Source organism: Castor canadensis, chromosome 4 (assembly GCF_047511655.1).
Source record: "Castor canadensis chromosome 4, mCasCan1.hap1v2, whole genome shotgun sequence".
Lineage (NCBI taxonomy): Eukaryota > Metazoa > Chordata > Mammalia > Rodentia > Castoridae > Castor > Castor canadensis.
This window is the reverse complement of record NC_133389.1, coordinates 62,055,795-62,076,708: the sequence shown is the minus strand read 5'-3', so window position 1 is coordinate 62,076,708 and position 20,914 is coordinate 62,055,795. Positions and strand designations below refer to the sequence as shown.

General features: G+C 40.2%; 1 protein-coding gene across 13 annotated transcripts in view; it reads right to left on the bottom strand.

The window, feature by feature from the left end:
- Positions 1 to 20,914, bottom strand: part of Ptprm (protein tyrosine phosphatase receptor type M) — a 747,535-nt gene that overhangs the window by 88,260 nt on the left and 638,361 nt on the right. For all 13 annotated transcript variants that reach the window (XM_074070314.1, XM_074070316.1, XM_074070315.1 and 10 more), the window contains one exon: positions 16,867 to 16,903. In XM_074070314.1, coding sequence (XP_073926415.1) covers positions 16,867 to 16,903 — 37 coding nt within the window. The remainder of the gene's footprint in view (positions 1 to 16,866; positions 16,904 to 20,914) is intronic.

Genomic DNA, 20,914 nt, shown 5'->3' with positions numbered 1-20,914 from the left:
GCTCTTGGATTTCACATATAAGTGAGATCATACATTATCTGTGTTTCTGTGTCTCACTCATTTTACTCAATATATTGTGCTCTGAGTTCATCCACACTGCTAATGGCAAGATTTCCTGGTTTTTCTTTTTAAAGGTTGAATAGTATTCAGGGGGATGCAGACCATGTTTTTAAAAACCATTCATCCCACTGATAGACACTTAAGTTGTTTCCATAGGTCAGTATTGTGAATCATGATATAAAGAACATGCATTGTATATTCAGAACAGCTAAAAGATACGATTTTAAATGTTCTCAGCACAAAGGAATGATAAACATCTGAGTGACAGTGTGATTAATTACCTTGCTTTGATCACTCTACACTGAATGGATGCAATGAAACACAGGTGGTGCCCCATAAATACATCAAAATAATAACATTTAATACAATTTAAGAATAAAAAGAATAAAATTCATTCATTTTAAGCTGGGCACAACAGGACATCATTTATCTTCAGAATTTTCTGTTGTTTGAGGAACACATTACTTTTATGGCATTCAACAACATAGGCAGATGTGAGTTAAGGGGATCTATATTTGGCTTCACCTTTTAAATGTTCTCTGCTAACTGAAACAAACTTATAAAAAACAAGTTTGTTAGGAACACAGGGCTGAGGGATGTCTGAAACTGACTGTTTGACTCACTGGTTGGCATTTCTGGAAATTAAGCTGATGAAGGAAGTTCCCAGATAACCTGTTCATTATGACTGCTCAGTCTCTCCAGGTTGAGCACAGATGTGGGTAAGATGTAGGTAGGCCCTGAACAAATGTGGCCCTGGATGAAAGTAATCCTTAGCTTCATGAGGTGGACACTGTTTGCCTGTGTAGAAATCATTTTCTCAAAGCCTCCCGCTTTAATATTGGAAACTAGAGAGCACTCCATTCCACTACGCAATGCCTTTCACTCAATCCCAAATAGGACATTACATATGAGTCCAAACCATAATCTACAACCCACTGACAATGTAGGATCAATGTAGCCAGGAAGAACAATATCAGCTACCATAGAACTTGCACTTGAAGTACAAGCCACACTGGTGCTTGGAAGAATAAAAACAAAAGCTGTTTACTGAAGGCTGAGCTTTCGATTTTTTTTTTAAAAGGGTTCTTTCAATTCTACTGAGAAATAATTTCAAGTGCTCATCTCCATCTGGAGCCAGAATGCAGGAGACAAAAGCTTTTTCACAGAGCCTACAGACCTTGCTTGACGCCCTGAGAACACTCTGCTTAGAGGATGGCTTGCTGGGGAATGCTAAGTGAACTATTCAAAGCCCATTATTTACTGCTGCAGTGGCTTGGGGGGGTGGGTTGTGAGCTGGAAAAATATAAACCGTATTCATCTCTCTGAAGATCTTTATTAAAATTGCTCACACCACACAGAATCTATGGAAGAAATGCAGAGGAAAAACAGAATCACAGCGAACAGAGGGAAGCCACCATGGCAATGTCCACTGTTGGGCAGTAGTCAAGGCTCTGTAGACATTTTCAAGATAAACCTCCACTCTGCATTTTTATTATTTCACAGGAAAGTTTGCGTTCAAATGTGAGGCTCTGGAGGAAACATTTTCAGGTTTCTCCTTTTTGAAATTAGGGAAGAAGCAGAATGATGGACAAAACTGATTCAATAAGGTGTATGAGGGGGTGTTGTGCCAACAGGGCCAGTGCAGAGCTTAGCAAAATTACTTTGACAAGGTGGGCTACCTCCAGAGATGGTGCCTTGACTTCCTGACAGACCTAAAGAAAAAGCACACCTGGAAGAGGACTCATCAGCCCTTAACTGAAGAAACAAACAGCCACTAGCATTGGAGGTAATGACCCCAAAGTACGTGTGAAAGCAGACATTCTGTCAGGCCAACACAACACATCTTTGCTGCCTGCCTGGAATGTTCTACTACCTGACTGGTGTCTGCCAGCTCCCGGTTCGTTCATTTATTCACTCAGGCACTCACTCACTCTTGGATTCCTACTTAGTGCCTGCATCATGCTGGCTGTCTACCAGATAGTTGGTGACTGCTTGTGAATCAGCAAATGAACTCTGTCAACCCTTCCTCTGGTGCCTGGTCATGAAACCTATCAAGGCTTCTTCCTCTTTGTCTGGGTTGCAGGGAGAGTGCCCCTGTCAGGTTGTGTATAGACTGTCTAATGGATAGTTGTATTTCTCACTATCAAGATTACCTGCCATCTGGTTTTCTACAACCATTCCTGTGATCTCTGACTGCAGGACTTGACATCATTAACTATAACACTCAGTGCCAGAGTCTCTGAGCATAAAAGGCAGATATGGAGAAACCGATGACATGTGACACTGTATCCACCTGAATGGCCAACTCTCCCATAGGCTACAGTCTCTACTGAGCCTTCCAGTGCTGCTTAGATCATGGTTCAAGGCCAGCCTAGGCAAACAGCAAGATCCCATCGCAACTGGGCATAATGCTTTTTGTCTGTAATCCTAGCAACATGGGAGACATAGGCAGGAGAATCATGGCCAAGGCAGACAGGAGTAAAAACATGAGACACTATCCAAAAAATAACTAAAAGGCAAAAAGGGCTGGTGTGACTCAAGTTAGATCAGCTGCCTAACAAACTCAAGGATCAACTACAAACCACAGTACCAGGAAAGAAAAAAGGTATATAGAGGAGTCCAAGATGGCAGCTAGAGGGAGGAAGCAGAAAGCGTGCCTCCTACAGTGAAATCTTGGAGAAACACTGGAGACACACTTTGCAGGCAAGGCCACTGAGAAGAGGAAAAACTCTGACCCCTCCACACCTCCAGCCTGTGCAGAGAATCTCCACTTTACAATGAACGGAGAAATCAGGAGGGCCCCCGGGCCGCCAGACGCCCGTGCCCAGATGGCTTGGGAAGACACGGACAAGGTGAGCTAAGCGGTATGTGGTACTTCCAAGACAACCCTGAGCCAGATCAGCACAGCCCCCTGGACAGACCGACCCCCACCCAGGGAAAAAGGAGAAACTGAGTAATAAGCAATAAGAACAATAAAGACACGTTGCAAAGAGGGTGGGGCGCCCTGAGCACCGAAGAGGGGGGGAGGGGAATCCTTCCCGGAACTGTAAATAAACAAGCTGGGCCTGGCCGGAGAGGCTCTGCCAGGAGTGGTGGCACATACCCAGCAACCAGGAGCTGGAAAGCTTGTGAGAGTGGCGGAGGGAGGAAAACTCCACAAGAGAGGGGGGAAGACCCACCTCCCACATGAGCTGCAAACAAACACCCTGGCTGGCAGGAGCAGCAGCATACGCCCAGCAAGCAGGAGCAGGAAAGCTTCTAAAAGCTGAGGTGGGAGGAAAACTGCACAGGAGAGGGGGAAAGACCCACTTCCCACGTGAACTGTAAATAAACATGCAGGCCTGAGAAAGTGGGTGCAGTGTCACCTCCCCCACTGTGCTTGAAAAGGGGAAAGCTTGTAGCAGCAGCTTGCGCACAGGAGAACTCTGAGTAAACAAAGCCTGCGGGGCCAGGTGAGTGCTAAGCTCACCCCAGAGATCTGCATAAATAACGCCGCCAGCAACAGCAGGCTGACAGCAGTGGGCAGGTGAGCCACAGCCACAGATAGCCATTCCCAGACCTGTCTGTAGACTCTTTTTTTTTTTTCTCTCTCCCTACTTTTGATGAGACAACAACCGAACTACACCTGCATGCTGCAAAACTTACTGAAACTATATTGCATTTGAACTTGGGACACCTGGTGGGTTCTTTTTTCTGTGTGTGTGCAGTTTTGTTCTACTTTATGTCTCCCCTTTGATGAGACAATTACAGAACAACATCTGAAGCACCATCTCCAGGATTGGAGGCTGAGGGATGAACACCAAAATTATTAAGACTGAAACTTCATTGCATTTGAACTTGGAGGTTTTTTAAATATTTTATTCAGTTTTATTTTATGTTATTTTATATATTTTTTCTTTCATTTACTTATTTTTTATTTTTATTCTTATCTTTACTCTTTTTATTTTTTATCTTCAATCCTCTCTCTGTCTCTCTAATGCCTTTTCAGCTTACAGGTGATTAGTACACTGTCTCTCCCTGTTTATATCTTTGAAACTTTTTTTGTTTCTTTGTTTTGTTTTTTTTTCTACTTGATTATTTGTTTCTCCCTTTTCCTTTAACTTCTTTGCTTTCCATCCCCTTTCACCCTTCCATTCTAAATATCACTAGTGCTATTATTATAAGCCAGAAAATACTTAATTGCATACAGTACAGGGACAATAACAATACCAAGGGCAATGACAGGAAGACAGAAAAAACAGTGAAACCAGTTTCCCCACAGCAAAAAATTAGTACAGGAACTAGGGGGAAATAAAGAAAAGAGATACACAGATCCAGACTCCAACAAAATGAAGATAAACTATGCCAAAGAACCCAATGAAGCCCATAGGAATAATTTAAAAGAAGAAATACTACAGGTACTCAATGAGAATTTTATAGAGATGATACTGGATACAGTCAACCAAAATGTACAGGAGACACTCAAGAAATTCCAAGATAACAAAAATTAAAGGAAACCATAGAAGCACTGTATAAACACCAAAGTTAAACAGAGAACACGATTAAGAAAGAGATAAATGAACTCAGGACAAAAATAGATAACATTAAAGAGGAAAGGATGCAGGATACAGAAAACCTCAGAAAAAAGAATGAAACAGAATTGCAAAACAAAACGGAAGGCCAATCAAGCAGAACAGAACAAACAGAAGACAGAATCTCAGAACTTGAAGATGAAATGGTAATTAAAGGAAAAACCAAAGAAGTATTAATTAAACAACTCAAGACCTGTGAAAAGAAAATGCAAGAACTCACCGACTCCATCAAAAGACAAAACTTGAGAATCATGGGCATCGAAGAAGAAGAGGTGCAGGCTAAGGGAATGCATAATATATTAAACAAAATAATAACAGAAAATTTCCCAAATCTAGAGAAAGATATTCCCATACAGATGCAAGAGGCCTCCAGGACACCAAACAGACCAGATCAAACTACAACCACCCCACGACATATCATCATTAAAACAACAAGTTCAGAAACTAGGGAAAGAATATTGAAGGCTATAAGAGATTAAAAACCAAATAACATACAAAGGTAAACCCATCAAAATCACAGCAGACTCCTCAACAGAAACGTTAAAAGCAAGAAGAGCGTGGGGCAAGATCTTCTGGGCACTGAATGAAAATAACTTCAACCCCAGGATACTCCACCCAGCAAAACTATCATTCAAAATAGATGGAGCAATAAAAGTCTTCCATGATAAGCAGAAACTAAAATAACATGTGACCACAAAGCCACCACTACAAAAGATTCTGCAAGGGATTCTGCACACAGAAAGTGAAACCCAACATAACCATGAAAGGACAGGCAGCACCAAACTACAGGAAAAGAAAAAGCAAGAAAGTAGAGAGTAACCTCAACTTAGGTACACACAATCAAATCTTCAAACAACTAAGACAACTAAATGACAGGAATCACCACATACCTATCAGTACTAACACTTAATGTTAACAGACTTAATTCGCCCATCAAAAGGCACCACTTGATGAAATGGATTAAAAAGCAAGATCCAACAAATTGTTGCTTACAGGAGACCCATCTCACCGACAGAAATAAGCATAGGCTTAGAATGAAAGGCTGGAATAAGATTTACCAAGCCAATGGTAATAGACTTCAAACCTACATTGATCAAACGAGATAAAGAAGGACATTCCATAATAATAAAAGGGGAAATAGACCAAAAGGAAATAATAATTATCAACCTGTATGCACCCAATGTCAACGCACCCAATTTCATCAAACATACCCTGAAAGACTGAAAAGCATATGTTAACTCAAACACAGTGGTTGTGGGAGACTTTAACACCCCATTATCATGAATAGATAGGTCATCCAAACAAAAAAATCAATAAAGAAATCCAAGATCTAAAATATACAAAAGATCACATGGGCCTAACTTGATGTCTACAGAACATCTCATCCAACTTCTACACAATATACATTCTTCTCAGCAGCCCATGGAACCTTCTCCAAAATAGATCATATCCTAGGGCACAAAGCAAGCCTCAGCAAATATAAGAAAATAGAAATTATACTATGCATACTATCTGATCGTAATGCAATAAAACTAGAACTCAATAACAAAAGTAAAGACAAAAAACATACAAACAGCTGGAAACTAAATAACTCATTACTTAATGAACAATGGGTCATTGATGAAATAAAAGAGGAAATTAAAAAGTTCCTGGAAGTCAATGAAAATGAAAATACAACCTACCGGAACCTATGGGACACATCAAAGGCAGTCCCGAGAGGAACGTTTGTAGCCATGAGTGCATATGTTAAAAAAACTGAAAGATCCCAAATCAATAACCTAATGATACATCTCAAACTCCTAGAAAAACAAGAACAAGCAAATCCCAAAACAAATAGAAGGAGAGAAATAATAAAAACAAGAGCTGAAATCAATGAAATAGAAGCCAAGAAAACCATACAAAGAATTAATGAAACAAAAAGTTGGTTCTTTGAAAAAATAAACAAGATCGACAGACAGCTGGAAACCTGACTAAAATGAAGAGAGAAAAAACCCAAATTAGTAGAATCAGGACTGCAAAAGGGGAGATAACAACAAACACCATGGAAGTCCAGGAAATCATCAGAGACTACTTTGAGAACCTATATTCAAATAAATTTGAAAATCTAAAAGAAATGGACAGATTTCTAGATACATATGATCATCCAAAACTGAACCAACAGGAAATTAATCACCTGAATAGATCTATAACACAAAATGAAGTTGAAGCAGCAATCAAGAGTCTCCCCAAAAAGAAAAGTCCAGGACCTGATGGATTCTCTGCTGAATTCTATCAGACCTTTAAAGAAGAACTGATACCAACCCTCCTTAAACTGTTCCATGAAATAGAAAGGGAAGGAAAACTGCCAAACACATTTTATGAAGCCAGTATTACACTTATCCAAAAACCAGGCAAAGACACCTCCAAAAAGGAGAACTATAGGCCAATCTCCTTAATGAACATTGATGCAAAAATCCTCAACAAAATAATGGCAACCCGAATTCAACAACACATCAAAAAGATTATTCATCTCGACCAAGTAGGCTTCATCCCAGGAATGCAGGGGTGGTTCAACATACGAAAATCAATAAACGTAACACACCACATTAACAGAAGCAAAGACAAAAACCACTTGATCATCTCAATAGATGCAGAAAAAGCCTCTGATAAGATCCAACAACATTTCATGATCAAAGCTCTAAGAAAACTAAGAATAGAAGGAAAGTACCTCCACATTATAAAAGCTATATATGACAAACCTACAGCCAGCATTACACTTAACAGAGAAAAACTGAAACCATTCCCTCTAAAATCAGGAACCAGACAAGGATGCCCACTATCTCCACTCCTATTCAACATAGTATTGGAATTCCTAGCCAGAGCAATTAGGCAAGAAGAAGGAATAAAAGGAATACAAATAGGTAAAGAAACTGTCAAAATATCCCTATTTGCAGACGACATGATCCTATACCTTAAAGACCCAAAAAACTCTATTCAGAAGCTTCTAGACATCATCAATAGCTACAGCAAGGTAGCAGAATATAAAATCAACATAGAAAAATCATTAGCATTTCTATATACTAAGAATGAACAAACTGAAAAAGAACATATGAAAACAATTCCACATATAATAGCCTCAAAAAAAAAATCAAATACCTAGGTGTAAACCTAACAAAAGATGTGAAAGACCTCTACAAGGAAAACTATAAACTTCTGAAGAAAGAGACTGAGGAAGAGTATAGAAAGTGGAGAGATCTCCCATGCTCATGGATTGGTAGAATCAACATAATAAAAATGTCTATACTCCCAAAAGTATTCTACATGTTTAATGCAATTCCCATCAAAATTCCAATGACATTCATTAAAGAGATTGAAAAATCTACTGTTAAATTTATATGGAAACACAAGAGGCCACGAATAGCCAAGGCAATACTCAGTCAAAAGAACAATGCAGGAGGTATCACGATACCTGACTTCAAACTATATTACAAAGCAATAACAATAAAAACAGCATGGTACTGGCACAAAAACAGACATGAAGACCAGTGGAACAGAATAGAGGACCCAGATATGAAGCCACACAACTATAACCAACTTTTCTTTGACAAAGGTGCTAAAAATATACTATGGAGAAAAAGCAGCCTCTTCAATAAAAATTGCTGGGAAAACTGGTTAGCAGTCTGCAAAAAACTGAAACTAGATCCATGTATATCATCCTATACCAAGATTAACTCAAAATGGATCAAGGATCTTAATATCAGACCACAAACTCTAAAGTTGATACAGGAAAGAGTAGGAAATACTCTGGAGTTAGTAGGTATAGGTAAGAACTTTCTCAATGGAACCCCAGCAGCACAGCAACTAAGAGAGAGCATAGATAAATGGGACCTCATAAAACCAAAAAGCTTCTGCTCATCAAAAGAAATGGTCTCTAAACTGAAGAGAACACCCACAGAGTGGGAGAAAATATTTGCCAGCTACACATCAGACAAAGGACTGATAACCAGCATATATAGGGAACTTAAAAAACTAAATTCTGCTACAACTAATGAACCAATAAAGAAATGGGCAAGTGAACTAAACAGAATTTTCTCAAAAGAAGAAATTCAAATGGCCAAAAAACACATGAAAAAATGCTCACCATTTCTAGCCATAAAGGAAATGCAAATTAAAACCACACTAAGATTCCACCTCACCCCTGTTAGAATAGCCATCATCAGCAACACCACCACCAACAGGTGTTGGCAAGGATGCAGGGAAAAATGTACCCTCTTTCACTGTTGGTGGGAATGTAAACTAGTACAACTACTCTGGAAAAAAATTTGGAGGCTACTTAGAAAGCTAGACATTGATCTACTATTTGATCCAGCAATACCACTCTTGGGGATATACCCAAAAGACTGTGACACAGGTTACTCCAGAGGCACCTGCACACCCATGTTTACTGCAGCACTATTCACAATAGCCAAGTTATGGAAACAGCCAAGATGCCCCAACTACTGATGAATGGATTAAAAAATGTGGTATCTATACACAATGGAATTTTATGCAGCCATGAAGAAGAACGAAATGTTATCATTTGCTGGTAAATGGATGGAATTGGAGAACATCATCCTGAGTGAGGTTAGCCTGGCCCAAAAGACCAAAAATCGCATGATCTCCCTCATATGCGGACATTAGATAAGGACAAATATAACAAGGGGATTGGACTTTGAGCACATGATAAAAGCGAGAGCACACAAGGGAGGGGTGAGGATAGGTAAGACACCTAAGAAGTTAGCTAGCATTTGTTGCCCTCAATGCAGAGAAACTAAAGTAGATACCTTAAAAGTAACTGATGCCAATAGGAGAAGGGGACCAGGAACTAGAGAAAAGGTTATATCAAAAAGAATTAACCTAGAAGGTAACACACACGCACAGGAAATTAATTGAGTCAATTCCCTCTGTATAGCTATCCTTATCTCAACTAGCAAAAACCCTTGGTCCTTCCTATTATTGCTTATACTCTCTCTACAACAAAATTAGAAATAAGGGCAAAATAGTTTCTGCTGGGTATCGAGGGGGTCAGAGGGAGAGGGAGGGGGCTGAGTGGGTGGTAAGGGAGGAGGTGGGGGCAGGCAGGAGAAATGACCCAAGCATTGTATGCACATATGAATAATAAAACAATAAAAATTAAGAAAAAAAAGTATATAAAGGTCAGGTTTATTCATGTGGGAGAAATCAAAGTTAGTGTCACTACACATATAGGGACTTTATGCAGATGACTTACACTTTGAAATATGATCATATGTAATTAGTAAGACCTTCTCTGTATTGTTTCAGTATGTTTTAAAGCCCACTGATAAAGGATGTTATTTTATAAATATTTGTAAGGCACCTATTATGTACTAGCCACTGTCCTAAGCACTTTAGCAATCTTAATTTCATCTATGTGACAACCCTACAAGATCAACTATCACTATCTTTGCTTATGCACAGAGATGTTAACTAATTATCCGGGTTACTAATGGAGGGGCCATCTGAGACACTGTGGCTCTTGAATCCACCTTCCTAGTCTTGAAGCTGGGCTATCTCTCACAGTAATAGCAGCCACGTGCACAGGACACCTACTCCATGCCACAGCCTGCTCTATGCATGTATGACTATGAACTGGTTTCATCCCCACCATGGCATCAGGGAGGCAGTGCTGTGAGATAATGAGCTTGGTGCTGGAGTTCAATGGCTCACACCTGGACACAGCTCTTCTACTCGCTAGGTCTTTAATTCTGAGCAAGTTATTTTGAGTCTCTTTGCTTCAGTTACCTTGTCTAAAAACTGGGGACAATAATAGCACCCTATCAATGGTAAAGATGCAACAAGTTATGATATGTGTAACTGCACAGAACACAGACACATAGGAAACATGATCCTGATTACCGCTATTTACAAACACTAGGATTCTATCTTCAGTAAATTTAGGAGGTTTCAATCACCTGTCTGTGGCAGCATGAGAATGTGAACATAGGCCTTTGGCCGTGGTATATGTGGTATCTCTAGCACCTCGTGTTTTGAAGTACTAAATCTTCAGAGAGGAGAGGCTCTGAGCCTCTCCTCTCCTCTACTTACTTTCTTGTCATTGAGAAAGACTTCTCTAATATAAATGCTAAAATTGTTGAAAAGCGAGCATAAATGTTTGGGAACAAATGTATAAAAATAACATGCAGGGAAAAACACCCCCAAACATAAAAACAGACAACCCATGCCTCGGCTGACCATAGTTCAAAATATTAAAAATTAGAACACTACTCCAGGAGCTTTCAGTAAGTTAGGCTAGGAACTGTTTTAATAAGAATGTCTTAAAATGAGGAAAAATTTTGATACTCTTAGGAACACATTTTTTATAGTTATAAGAAATCCATGACTTTCTAACACTTAAGAAATATGCTTTTTAAAATAAGTGTATGCTTTAAAACAGTCTTACCCCCAAATAGTGACGTTCTTAACCTGAGTTTTGTGGAACTTGAGAATTCATGAATGGAATTGAGAGTATGTATGACCATGTACCACCTCAAACTGGGTAAGATGCTGTGTGCATGGGTTCATATGAAATTTTCCTCTTAGGGAGAGGATCTCCAGATTTCATGAGCTGCTGAAAGAAGTTCTGTGTCTGTAAAGGTGAAGAACTGCTGGGTATAGTTCACTGAGTGAGTGTTCCAGTAGGGAACATGGGAAGAGCCTCCCTCTTCCCATGCAGGCACCTGAGAGCCTGATTCCAGGGCTCCCTAAACAAGAGTGCTACCACACACTGGTGGAGACAAAAAGAGGCTCCACACAGCAAGATCAGAACCTAAGCCAAAAGGCCAATGTGTCAAATTAACACAATTCAGAAAAAAAGAAATGATGAGGTAGGCATCGGTTACATATGCTTATGAAGTATAAAAGGTGTGGATCCCTTTTCTGATATGACTGTATTACAGAAAATTTACCTTTTTTGGTGGGGTGGGGAGGAATGGGGAGAAGTATTGAGGTTTGAACTCAGGGCCTCACACTTACCAGGTAGGCATTCTATCACATGAGCCATTCCCCCAGTCCTTTTGTGCTTTAGTTATTTTTCAGATAGGGTCTCAAGAGTTTTTGCCTGGGGCTGGTCTCAGACCACTATCTTCCTATCTATGCCTCCTGCATAGCTAGGACTACAGATGTATGCCATCGTGCTCAGCTTGTAGAAATCTCACTAACTTTTTTCCCAGACTGACCTCAAAATGCAGTCTTCCTGATCTCCATCTCCCAAGTAGCTGGGATTACAGATGTGAGCCACTGCACCTGGCCAAAGTTTGCCTTTTTATTATGTTGCAGTAAGAGGCATCATAACTAGAAGGAAGGGGATGGATTCTAGATTCATTTCACTAAATGAGCACATTACTTGGAGAAATGTAGTAGACAGGGCAGAGCTTCTTTCTAAAGGGGACCTTCGGCACTGCACTCAGGCGACTGTGCTTACAAGTGAGGAAGGGGCGTAGGGGTGCAGCTGGACAAAAGGAGTAACTTCTTTTCTTGCTGTACTGGGGATGGAACCTTCATGCATGCTAGGCAAGTGCCCTCTCCTGGCTACAGCACCAGCCCTGGGGAATAACTTCCTATGTTCTACAGCACAGTAGGATGACTATGGCTGATAATACATGCATATTTCAAACAGCCAATAGAGAGCATTCTGAATGTCCCCAATACAAAGAAATGGTGATGGAAATGCCAGTTACCTTGATCTAATCACCACACATTGTATACATGCACTAGAATGTCACACTGAACCCAGTAAATATGTGCAATTCTTATATGCTGATTAAAAACACAACTATAAATATGCCAAAAATAAAAATATTGATGCCAAAAAAAGGAAATGACAGAGAGTGATTCAGTGCTCACAAAGTCACACTTGCCACAGACTTGCAATGTTTTCATTCAGAACTGCCTTGCTTTCCCTGTCTTGAAGTCAGTGTTAAAAATAAAAGAAGCCAACAACAGGAACACCTGTGCAGGCTCCCCGGCTGCCCACCGTGAGGCTGGAGATGCTCTCCCCGGTCACTGTGCAAGAGCAGTTCTGAATGGTGCGTGCGCAGCTTGTGGTCCAGGCAGTCTTGGTGGTTCATATTTTGATAGTGAGATATGATCAGTCCTGGGCTACCTGCCCATTGCATACACCTCTGCCCCTTGCTCTGAGCCCTGCTTTTGAAATCCCAACTCTGCCTGACTCCATGCATGCAGCAACAGTCATGACTTCCTCTCCTTTGATCCTTGGATTTAATAAATCATACATCTTGAATGCTACAACTGTATTAATGTCTGGTCATTCAGATGTGATGAGATTAATACTGGGCCATCAATATCTTAACTGCCAGACAGAAAACAATTAAACAGTGGGTAGACGGGAAGAATGTACTGAAAAATCAACAGATTTTGCTTGAAGGGGCTCCCTTCAACTTACAGAAATATTACCATTGTTGTTGAAGGTCAAAGTTGGATACTAGTAGAAAAATCCCTCAGTGGGGGTGGGAGTAGGTGGGAAGAGACTCAATACATAAATTCATGATACATACTTTACACTGAAGGAACTTGGTGAAAATCTGAGTATTACTGACTCTCAGGAACAAAACTGGTTGTCAGTTAACTGAACCATGCACATACTTTCTTAGGTTCATTCTGTGAATAGATTTTTAAAGAATTACCTCATTGCCAAATATATGAAAAAGGGCAAGGAGAGGATTAAAACTTGCATCCATCTGCTAGTCTTTACTACCTACTTTCTTAGAATGAGGTTTGTGCCTTCTTTTTTTTTTTTTAAATGAGGCGATCCAGGAACATACTCTACCTGTTCATGTAATGACTGTAGACTGCCTGCTTGCCTCACTACTGGCCACCTGCAGCATCAGTAACATTATGCTTGTGGCAGATATCAGAAAGGAGATACTAGGTTTCTGATCTGAACATCATGGTGAATGCATTATTCTCAACCTGATGCCCAGTCCTGGCTGAATGTTAAAGATACTCATTCTCCCTGCCCCTTATACCATCAGCAGTGAGGCAAGTACTGGGATGTTGAGGTCTGGTCCACAGCTCAGATGCCCTGCGACAAGGCTGCCCCAGCCGGTCAGCAGCAGGTTTAGGCAGACCCTTCTCTACTAAGGGCAGCCAGCTGTCCTAGGAACTGATTCCATTTGTCATTCCTTAGCTACCTATGAATATGTTTGGTCATAAACCCTGATGGACTGAAGGCTGCTGAGCAAGGAAGTACCATTCAAACTCATTCTGCAGTAAGTGACTTTGCTAGTGGTTATTTTGCTTCAAAGAATAATCTCCCCTAGAGAGATTATTAGGTGTGGGAGAGAATCAATTAAGGGAAGCCAGGTGAGGGGCCAAATCTAGATTGGCGGGGGTGTTCAATCTCTACTTTAGCTGGCTGTGTAGTCTTATCAATTTAGATGTCCTTGATCTTAAAATTCAAACAATAATAACTTTATGTTCATGTTATCTATGAAAACATGGATCGCTAATCAACTTACTGGATAGATAAGCTCAGGGGTTTGAACTCAGGACCTCCTGCTTACTAGGCAGGCACTCTACCACTTGAGAGCTACCCCCTTTTTGTTTTAGTTATTTTTCAGGTAGAGTCTCATGGTATTTTTTGCCAATGGCTGGCCTTGGATGGTGATCCTCCTACTACGGCCTCCAGAGTAGCTGGAATTACAGGAGCATGTGTTTCACCATACCCAGCTTATTTTCTTTTCTCCATCTAGCCTCGAACTGCAATCCTCTCAATCTTGGCCTCCCTAGTAGGTTGGATTACAGATGTGACCCACTACACCCAGCCTTTCATGTGCTTTTATGAAAGAAAAAAAAACTGCTATCTAAATTTTAATCAGTGTTATTAAATCAGGTGTTATGACACCTTCCTTAGGACATTTTTAAAGCTATTGGAATGAATTTGAAAGAACTCACAAAGGATTACTTTAAAGGCACTAATGAAGTCAGTTTGGAGGCAGCAAGTCCAGAAGGTGCCCAGGATCAGACTTAGAGGTCCTTGATCTGTTCTAGATGTGAGAGCCTGAGCCAAGTAGTGCTTTCTGAAGATCCTGGCAACTCCTATGCAGCACCTGCTTTGTTCCAGATACAGAGTATGCATCTGGCTAGCAAAGTGACCTTGGATGGAGCCATTACTGACTTCACACAACAGAGAAGGAGAGACACCTGGAGGTCATGCAGGTCATCTTGACTTGGGTGCAGAGTCCCTAGTGGTGACATGAGATTGTGGACTGTGAGTGTGATGCCACCCAGGCTCTTAGTGCAGCTGTAGATAAGGATGTGCAATGTCTCCATCTCAGCCACACTTAGAGTTTTTCCACCCAAAGCTTTGCTGTCCAGTACTACCACAGGGGACAGCCAAATGTAGTTGTTCATATGAAGTTTAACATTTAAAATCAGCCCCTTGCTTGCAGTAGCTGCACTTCAAGTATAGTCATCTCAGGAGCCCATGAGGATACACAAATCTGCAGATAGCTTAAATCCCTAATATACAAAAAAGCATAGTATTTGTATATGACCTGTGCTTTAAATCACCTCTAGAAGACCTACCACACCTAATACAACGTAAATGCTACATAAATAGTGGATTGTTAAGGGAATAACGTTGGGGGAAAACTGTACATGTTCAGTATACACACAATTTTTTCAATACTTTCTTTTTAAAAAACAATTATTTATTTATTTATTTATTATGTTATCGTTGTACTGGGGATACACTGTGACATTTACAAAAGTTCTTACTATATATCATAGCTGAATTCACGCCTCCATCATTCTCCTTTACCCCCTCTGCCCCCATCAATATTTTCAACTTGTGGATGGTTGAAACTGGATATGGAGCCCAAGATAAGGAGAGCCAACTGATTTCCCTGCTTCTCTTCCTAGGATATAATACAGCTACAGTTTGGGTCTTCAGTGTCCCCCCCAAGGGCCCACGTGTTAATGCCTTAGTTCTCAGCTTGCCACTATTGAAAGGCAGCGGACTTATTAGGAGGTGGGTCACTGAGGGAGGCCTTAGGTCATCAGCACTGTGCCCTTGAAGGGGATTTTAGAACCCCAGCCCCCACTCTTCCTCTCTTTTTTGTTTCCCCACCATGAGATCAACAGCTTCCTCTACCTCACACTCCTGCTATGATATCCTGTGCTTCCAGGGGCCCAAAGCAATGGTGCCAACTGGTAATGGACTGAAACCCCTAAAACTGTAAACTAGAATAAACCTGTCTTTTTATAGGTTGATTATCTGATGCATTTCGTTATATTTGTGTTAATCAGCTTTGTGGTACTATATCACTGGAGACTGCTGAAATAATAAAATGGAGAAAACACATGCCATTCAACCTTACCTGGGTCTTCTCTGCTTCTTAGCACTTCTTCAGTTCATCTCATATCCACTTATCACCTGGTCCATTAAGATGCCTCCTTCCCTAATACCTCAGTTCTCTCACCCCTTATACTTCACAGACAACTAGCCTCATGGGTGGCAGAGAGGATCATAAAAAAAAACCCAAAAACTATTGCTATGAGCTTCTTCCATATTTTCTTAAGCTTTTTCTTTTTCTTTCCTTTAGCCAGAAGGACTTGCCAACTGCTTTCCACCAGAGTGCTCACTTCCTGTTTCTAGATCTTTGTTCATGATGTCTGTTCATTTACAAATCCTACTCCCAATCCCACCTCTGCCATGAAGATGGTTTTGAGCCATCTCATTTGAAAGCAACCTTGTTCTGCTCCAAATTTCCCTAACACTTTATCAGTAACTCTCACAGAAATTACCTAGGATTGCACCTACTCAGGTGTATCCAGGTCCCTCACATCTTCCCCCTAAATACGATGACTGAATTCAGATCAGCTCCCCAGCAGCAGGTAGCCCAGTGCTTTGTACAGAGAGTAGGTAGCACATATTTACTGAATGGTATCTATCCATCTAGTCTTGCAAATGTCAGACTAATTCCCAAGAGAGACAGACTGAATTCAATAATGAGCTGATGAACGTATTTCTTTTAATGATCTCAACATGGAAGTTCACTAAATGGTTCTGTTTCCCAAACTTCTGACAGGAGAATAAGGTTGTACGTGTTGATGGCTAGAACTGCAATGCACTAAATATGTAATATCTTCCTGAAGGTGGGAGGAATAGGAAATAAATGATGGAGAATGGCAAGCAAGCAACCAAAGATAGATGTCAAAGCTGAAAGAAACTTACCTTGGGTAGCAATATAATGGTTGGGTCGATGATAACCCTAGAAATAAATGAGAAAGAATATTTGATAAACTTTAAATCAATAAGTAGCACAGAAGTCACATGCTAGGTCTTGAAAATGAGTCTGCATTTACACACGCATACACATACCCCAACAGCTGCATCACTTTAACACAAAGTTAAATTGCAGGCCCAGGATCATTGGGTCTCTCTTAATAAGCAAAACTGCATCAAATATAACAGCTCTGATGCTCCACGGGTGGAATGAGTAACTTAATCATATGCTGGCTATGAGATGATGGATGAGCAATAAACACTAACAACTTATGGATCCTCTGAAATAACATGACTACAACTCCTATTAAGGTGCAAACAGGCTGGGAATGTGCAATAAGAGTTTCATTTGTGTTTGGGATGTTATTGGCAGTATGGCAAGGACTTAACAATACTCTGTTATATCAGTATAGACAGTCACATCAATAACAATACTCAGAACCATTCTTAAACACTGCTAATACTATGACACAATGCTGTAGTAAGGGCCAGAAATTTAAAGAAGCATACATTCTGCAAGAACTCTCCTTTTTTTATCATGCCCCTAGAGGAAATAGGGAAGATGAAAACTGGGACTAAAAAAAAGCAGACATACATACTGTAGAGTATGTATCTGGGAAAGATAAAACTAACTCAGAGAAAATTATACCCAATAACACATTATATCAGCATGGACCTTGATACTTTCCATTTCTGCTTCCTGAGATCACCCCAAATATATGCCTAAAGCTAGCTAGAAAACAGAAAGAATCTTGGAGAGAAACACAAGATTCTCAGACAACTTAAATGTGGATCTGTTAGATTATTTTTGCTCTTAAAAATGAGTCAACAGCAATGCACAACAAAAGAAAACACATTCTATTATACCACTGACCTGACCTTGGTCTCAAATAATAGAATCATGACCAATATTAAATAGAATTCTTTACACAATTTCTCATTTTCTGTTAGCTGGTAAGTCCCACAAGGGCAAGAACTTTGACTGATTTGCTCTCTATTTCTCATGCCCAAAAAGGTACCAAGGAGATAGGAGAGACATGTTTGATAAATTGAAGTCACCCATACCACCCAGGAATGTCCTATGTTGCTAAACACCATGGTGATTTCTCAATCCTCACCTATGTAACCTATCGGCTGCATGGGTATCACAGATCCCCTTAAAATACTTCATTTTCTTGGCTCCAGGGTATGATTATCTCCTGCCTTTCTGCCTATCTACCTTCCTAATCAGTTGGTCTCAGGTTCATTGGCTGGTTCTTCCTCTTCCCTTTGTTGTTGAACTTGGAATGCCCAGTTCTTGGGCATCTGCCTCTGTCTACACTCACTGTCTTGGCCATCTGGTCCAGCTCTGTGACCTTCAATACCATCTGTATCTTCATGAATCCTATACTCTTGTTTCCAGCTCAGACCTTTACCTTAAAATTTTGATGCGTGTCAGTTGCCTACCCAATGCTTCCATTGGACATCTAATAAACATTTACAGCTTAACATAAATAAAACTGAACTCCTTGTTTCCTCCCTAAACACTATCCAAATCTGCTCCATCAACAGTCTGATGAGAAAATGGCAATTTCACCTCTTAGCATCATCCTTGACCCCGCTCCCCGTCCTATAGCCAATCTGCCAGCAAACCCCATTGGCTCAGACCTCAGTGTTGATCCAGGATCTCACCATTTCTCCCCTTCCATCTCTACTCTCTGGGCCAAGTGACCTTTTTTATTTTTTTATACAGGGAACAGGATTCTTTATTTAAAACTTTCTCTTCACTCATGTCTTAATGAGCTCCTGCTAATGGCCCGTGCAAATTGAAAAAACCCGAATTGTGCTTTCTACACCTTGTCATTCTTATCAGCCAATTACAAGGAACTGCTCATAGCTGATTGCTGAGGACCCTGGGCTCATTACAGTGAGCAGGTGTCTCACCAATAGCAATGATCGTTCCAGTCTCCTCCAAACAAGAAGGAAAGTGGAAAGTTAAAGATAGTGGAGGGATGACTCTGTCCTGCTAGGAACAGCAGGTAGTCATGTGGCACCCTGTCCTGTGAAACACTCCATCTCCACCCCAAACAGCTCTCCTCCCTTCTTCTTCCTTCTCTTTGCTCTGTTCCAGACACTGTGCCAACTCAAAAGGTGGCATTCCAGCTGGGGGCCTGGCTCAAGTGGTAGAGCACCCACCTAACAAGTGCAAGGTCTGACTTCAAACCTCAGTACTGCCCCCAAAAAATGGCAAAAAATTGGCATTCCTTATCTTTTTTTTTTTTTGAATTCCTGTATTACTTTATTTTTCTTTTTATTATTCATATGTGCATACAAGGCTTGGGTCATTTCTCCCCCCTGCCCCAACCCCCTCCCTTACCACCCACTCCACCCCCTCCCTCTCCCTACCCACCCCCTCAATACCCAGCAGAAACTATTTTGTCCTTATTTCTAATTTTGTTGTAGAGAGAGTATAAGCAATAATAGGAAGGAACAAGGGTTTTTGCTGGTTGAGATAAGGATAGCTATACAGGGAGTTGACTCACATTAATTTCCTGTGCGTGTGTGTTACCTTCTAGGTTAATTCTTTTTGATCTCACCTTTTCTCTAGTTCCTGGTCCCCTTTTCCTATTGGCCTCAGTTGCTTTTAAGGTATCTGCTTTAGTTTCTCTGCGTTAAGGGCAACAAATGCTAACTAATTTTTTAGGTGTCTTACTTATCCTCACCCCTCCCTTGTGTGATGCACTCTTTTTGATGAATGAGTTATAAACTATTTGTTCAATAATCATCCCTAGGTCCCTCCCACAAATCTGTAACGAAAAATGTCAAGGTTTTTTTTTGCAGTTGAAATATAGGTTTTGTCATTTTACAGCTTCAACAACTATAAATTTTTTAATTAGCACTAAAATTAACATTTTGTGGTTACTTTTAGAGAACTCTTTCTTAGAGTTGATGATGCTAAGTTGCTTTTAGTAGCACCTGAGTCATACTAAACCAAGAAAATGAAACAATCCATATACAGTTTGAACATCCATTATCTGAAATGCTAGGGACCAGAAGTGTTTTGAATTTTAGATTTCAGAATATATACACAAATATATCTAGTGAGATATCTTGGGGATGGAGTTTAACCCTAAACATGAAATCTATTTATGTTTCATATACACCTTATAAATACAACCTGGAGGTAATTTGACATAATATTTTAAGTAATTTTGTGCATGAAACACAGTTTATCACAGCTGGGAGATTCTTTTTTCTCTGGGGACACCAAATAAACTCTGGGTTGTGTGCTAGTGTTTTGACAGCAACCTGTCATGTGAGGTCATGTGTGGAATGTGTGGAATTTTCCACTTGTGTGGTGTCATGCTGTTGCTCAAAAAGTTTCAGATTTTGGACTTGTGGATTAGAGATGCTTAAAAACCTGTCCCTGAAAATACTGATGGACTAAGAAATGGTGTGCTGGCCAAGCAGAGAATGTGTGCTGAAATCTGTTTCATGTAGAGTTCGGCCTGGGAGGGAGTTACAACTTTCCCTTGATTTTTCAGTCTACTTTTGATTTCATTCATTCTTTCAACTGAAAACATGCTGTCTCCTAAAGAACGTATCCTAATGTAAAACATTAAGTTAACATGATGCAGAATGAACAAAGAAGCAACTTCAATAATTAAAAATCCTACATATTTAATGACACATCCTGCTTGCATTGGAAGTCCTGGAGAACAGCTGCAGCCTACTTTGAAGGCAACTTAAAAGTGCAGCAATGACAAGAGATTGCAAATCACCACATTAGGAATTAGAGAGTTTTGTCCCATTAATATGCAAACAGATTTTTTAAAAAGTGTCAAATAATTACAAGTTGTTGACAAAAAATGGAATTAACATTTTTCTAGTTCACATAATGAGATAGCAAAGAAGGCATAGCATGTTACAGAGACGTTCACCTGCAAATGGAAAGGAATAACCCTATTGTCACTGTAGCTCTGTAAGATGTGGGACAACTTTAGTATGCTTGTTTTGG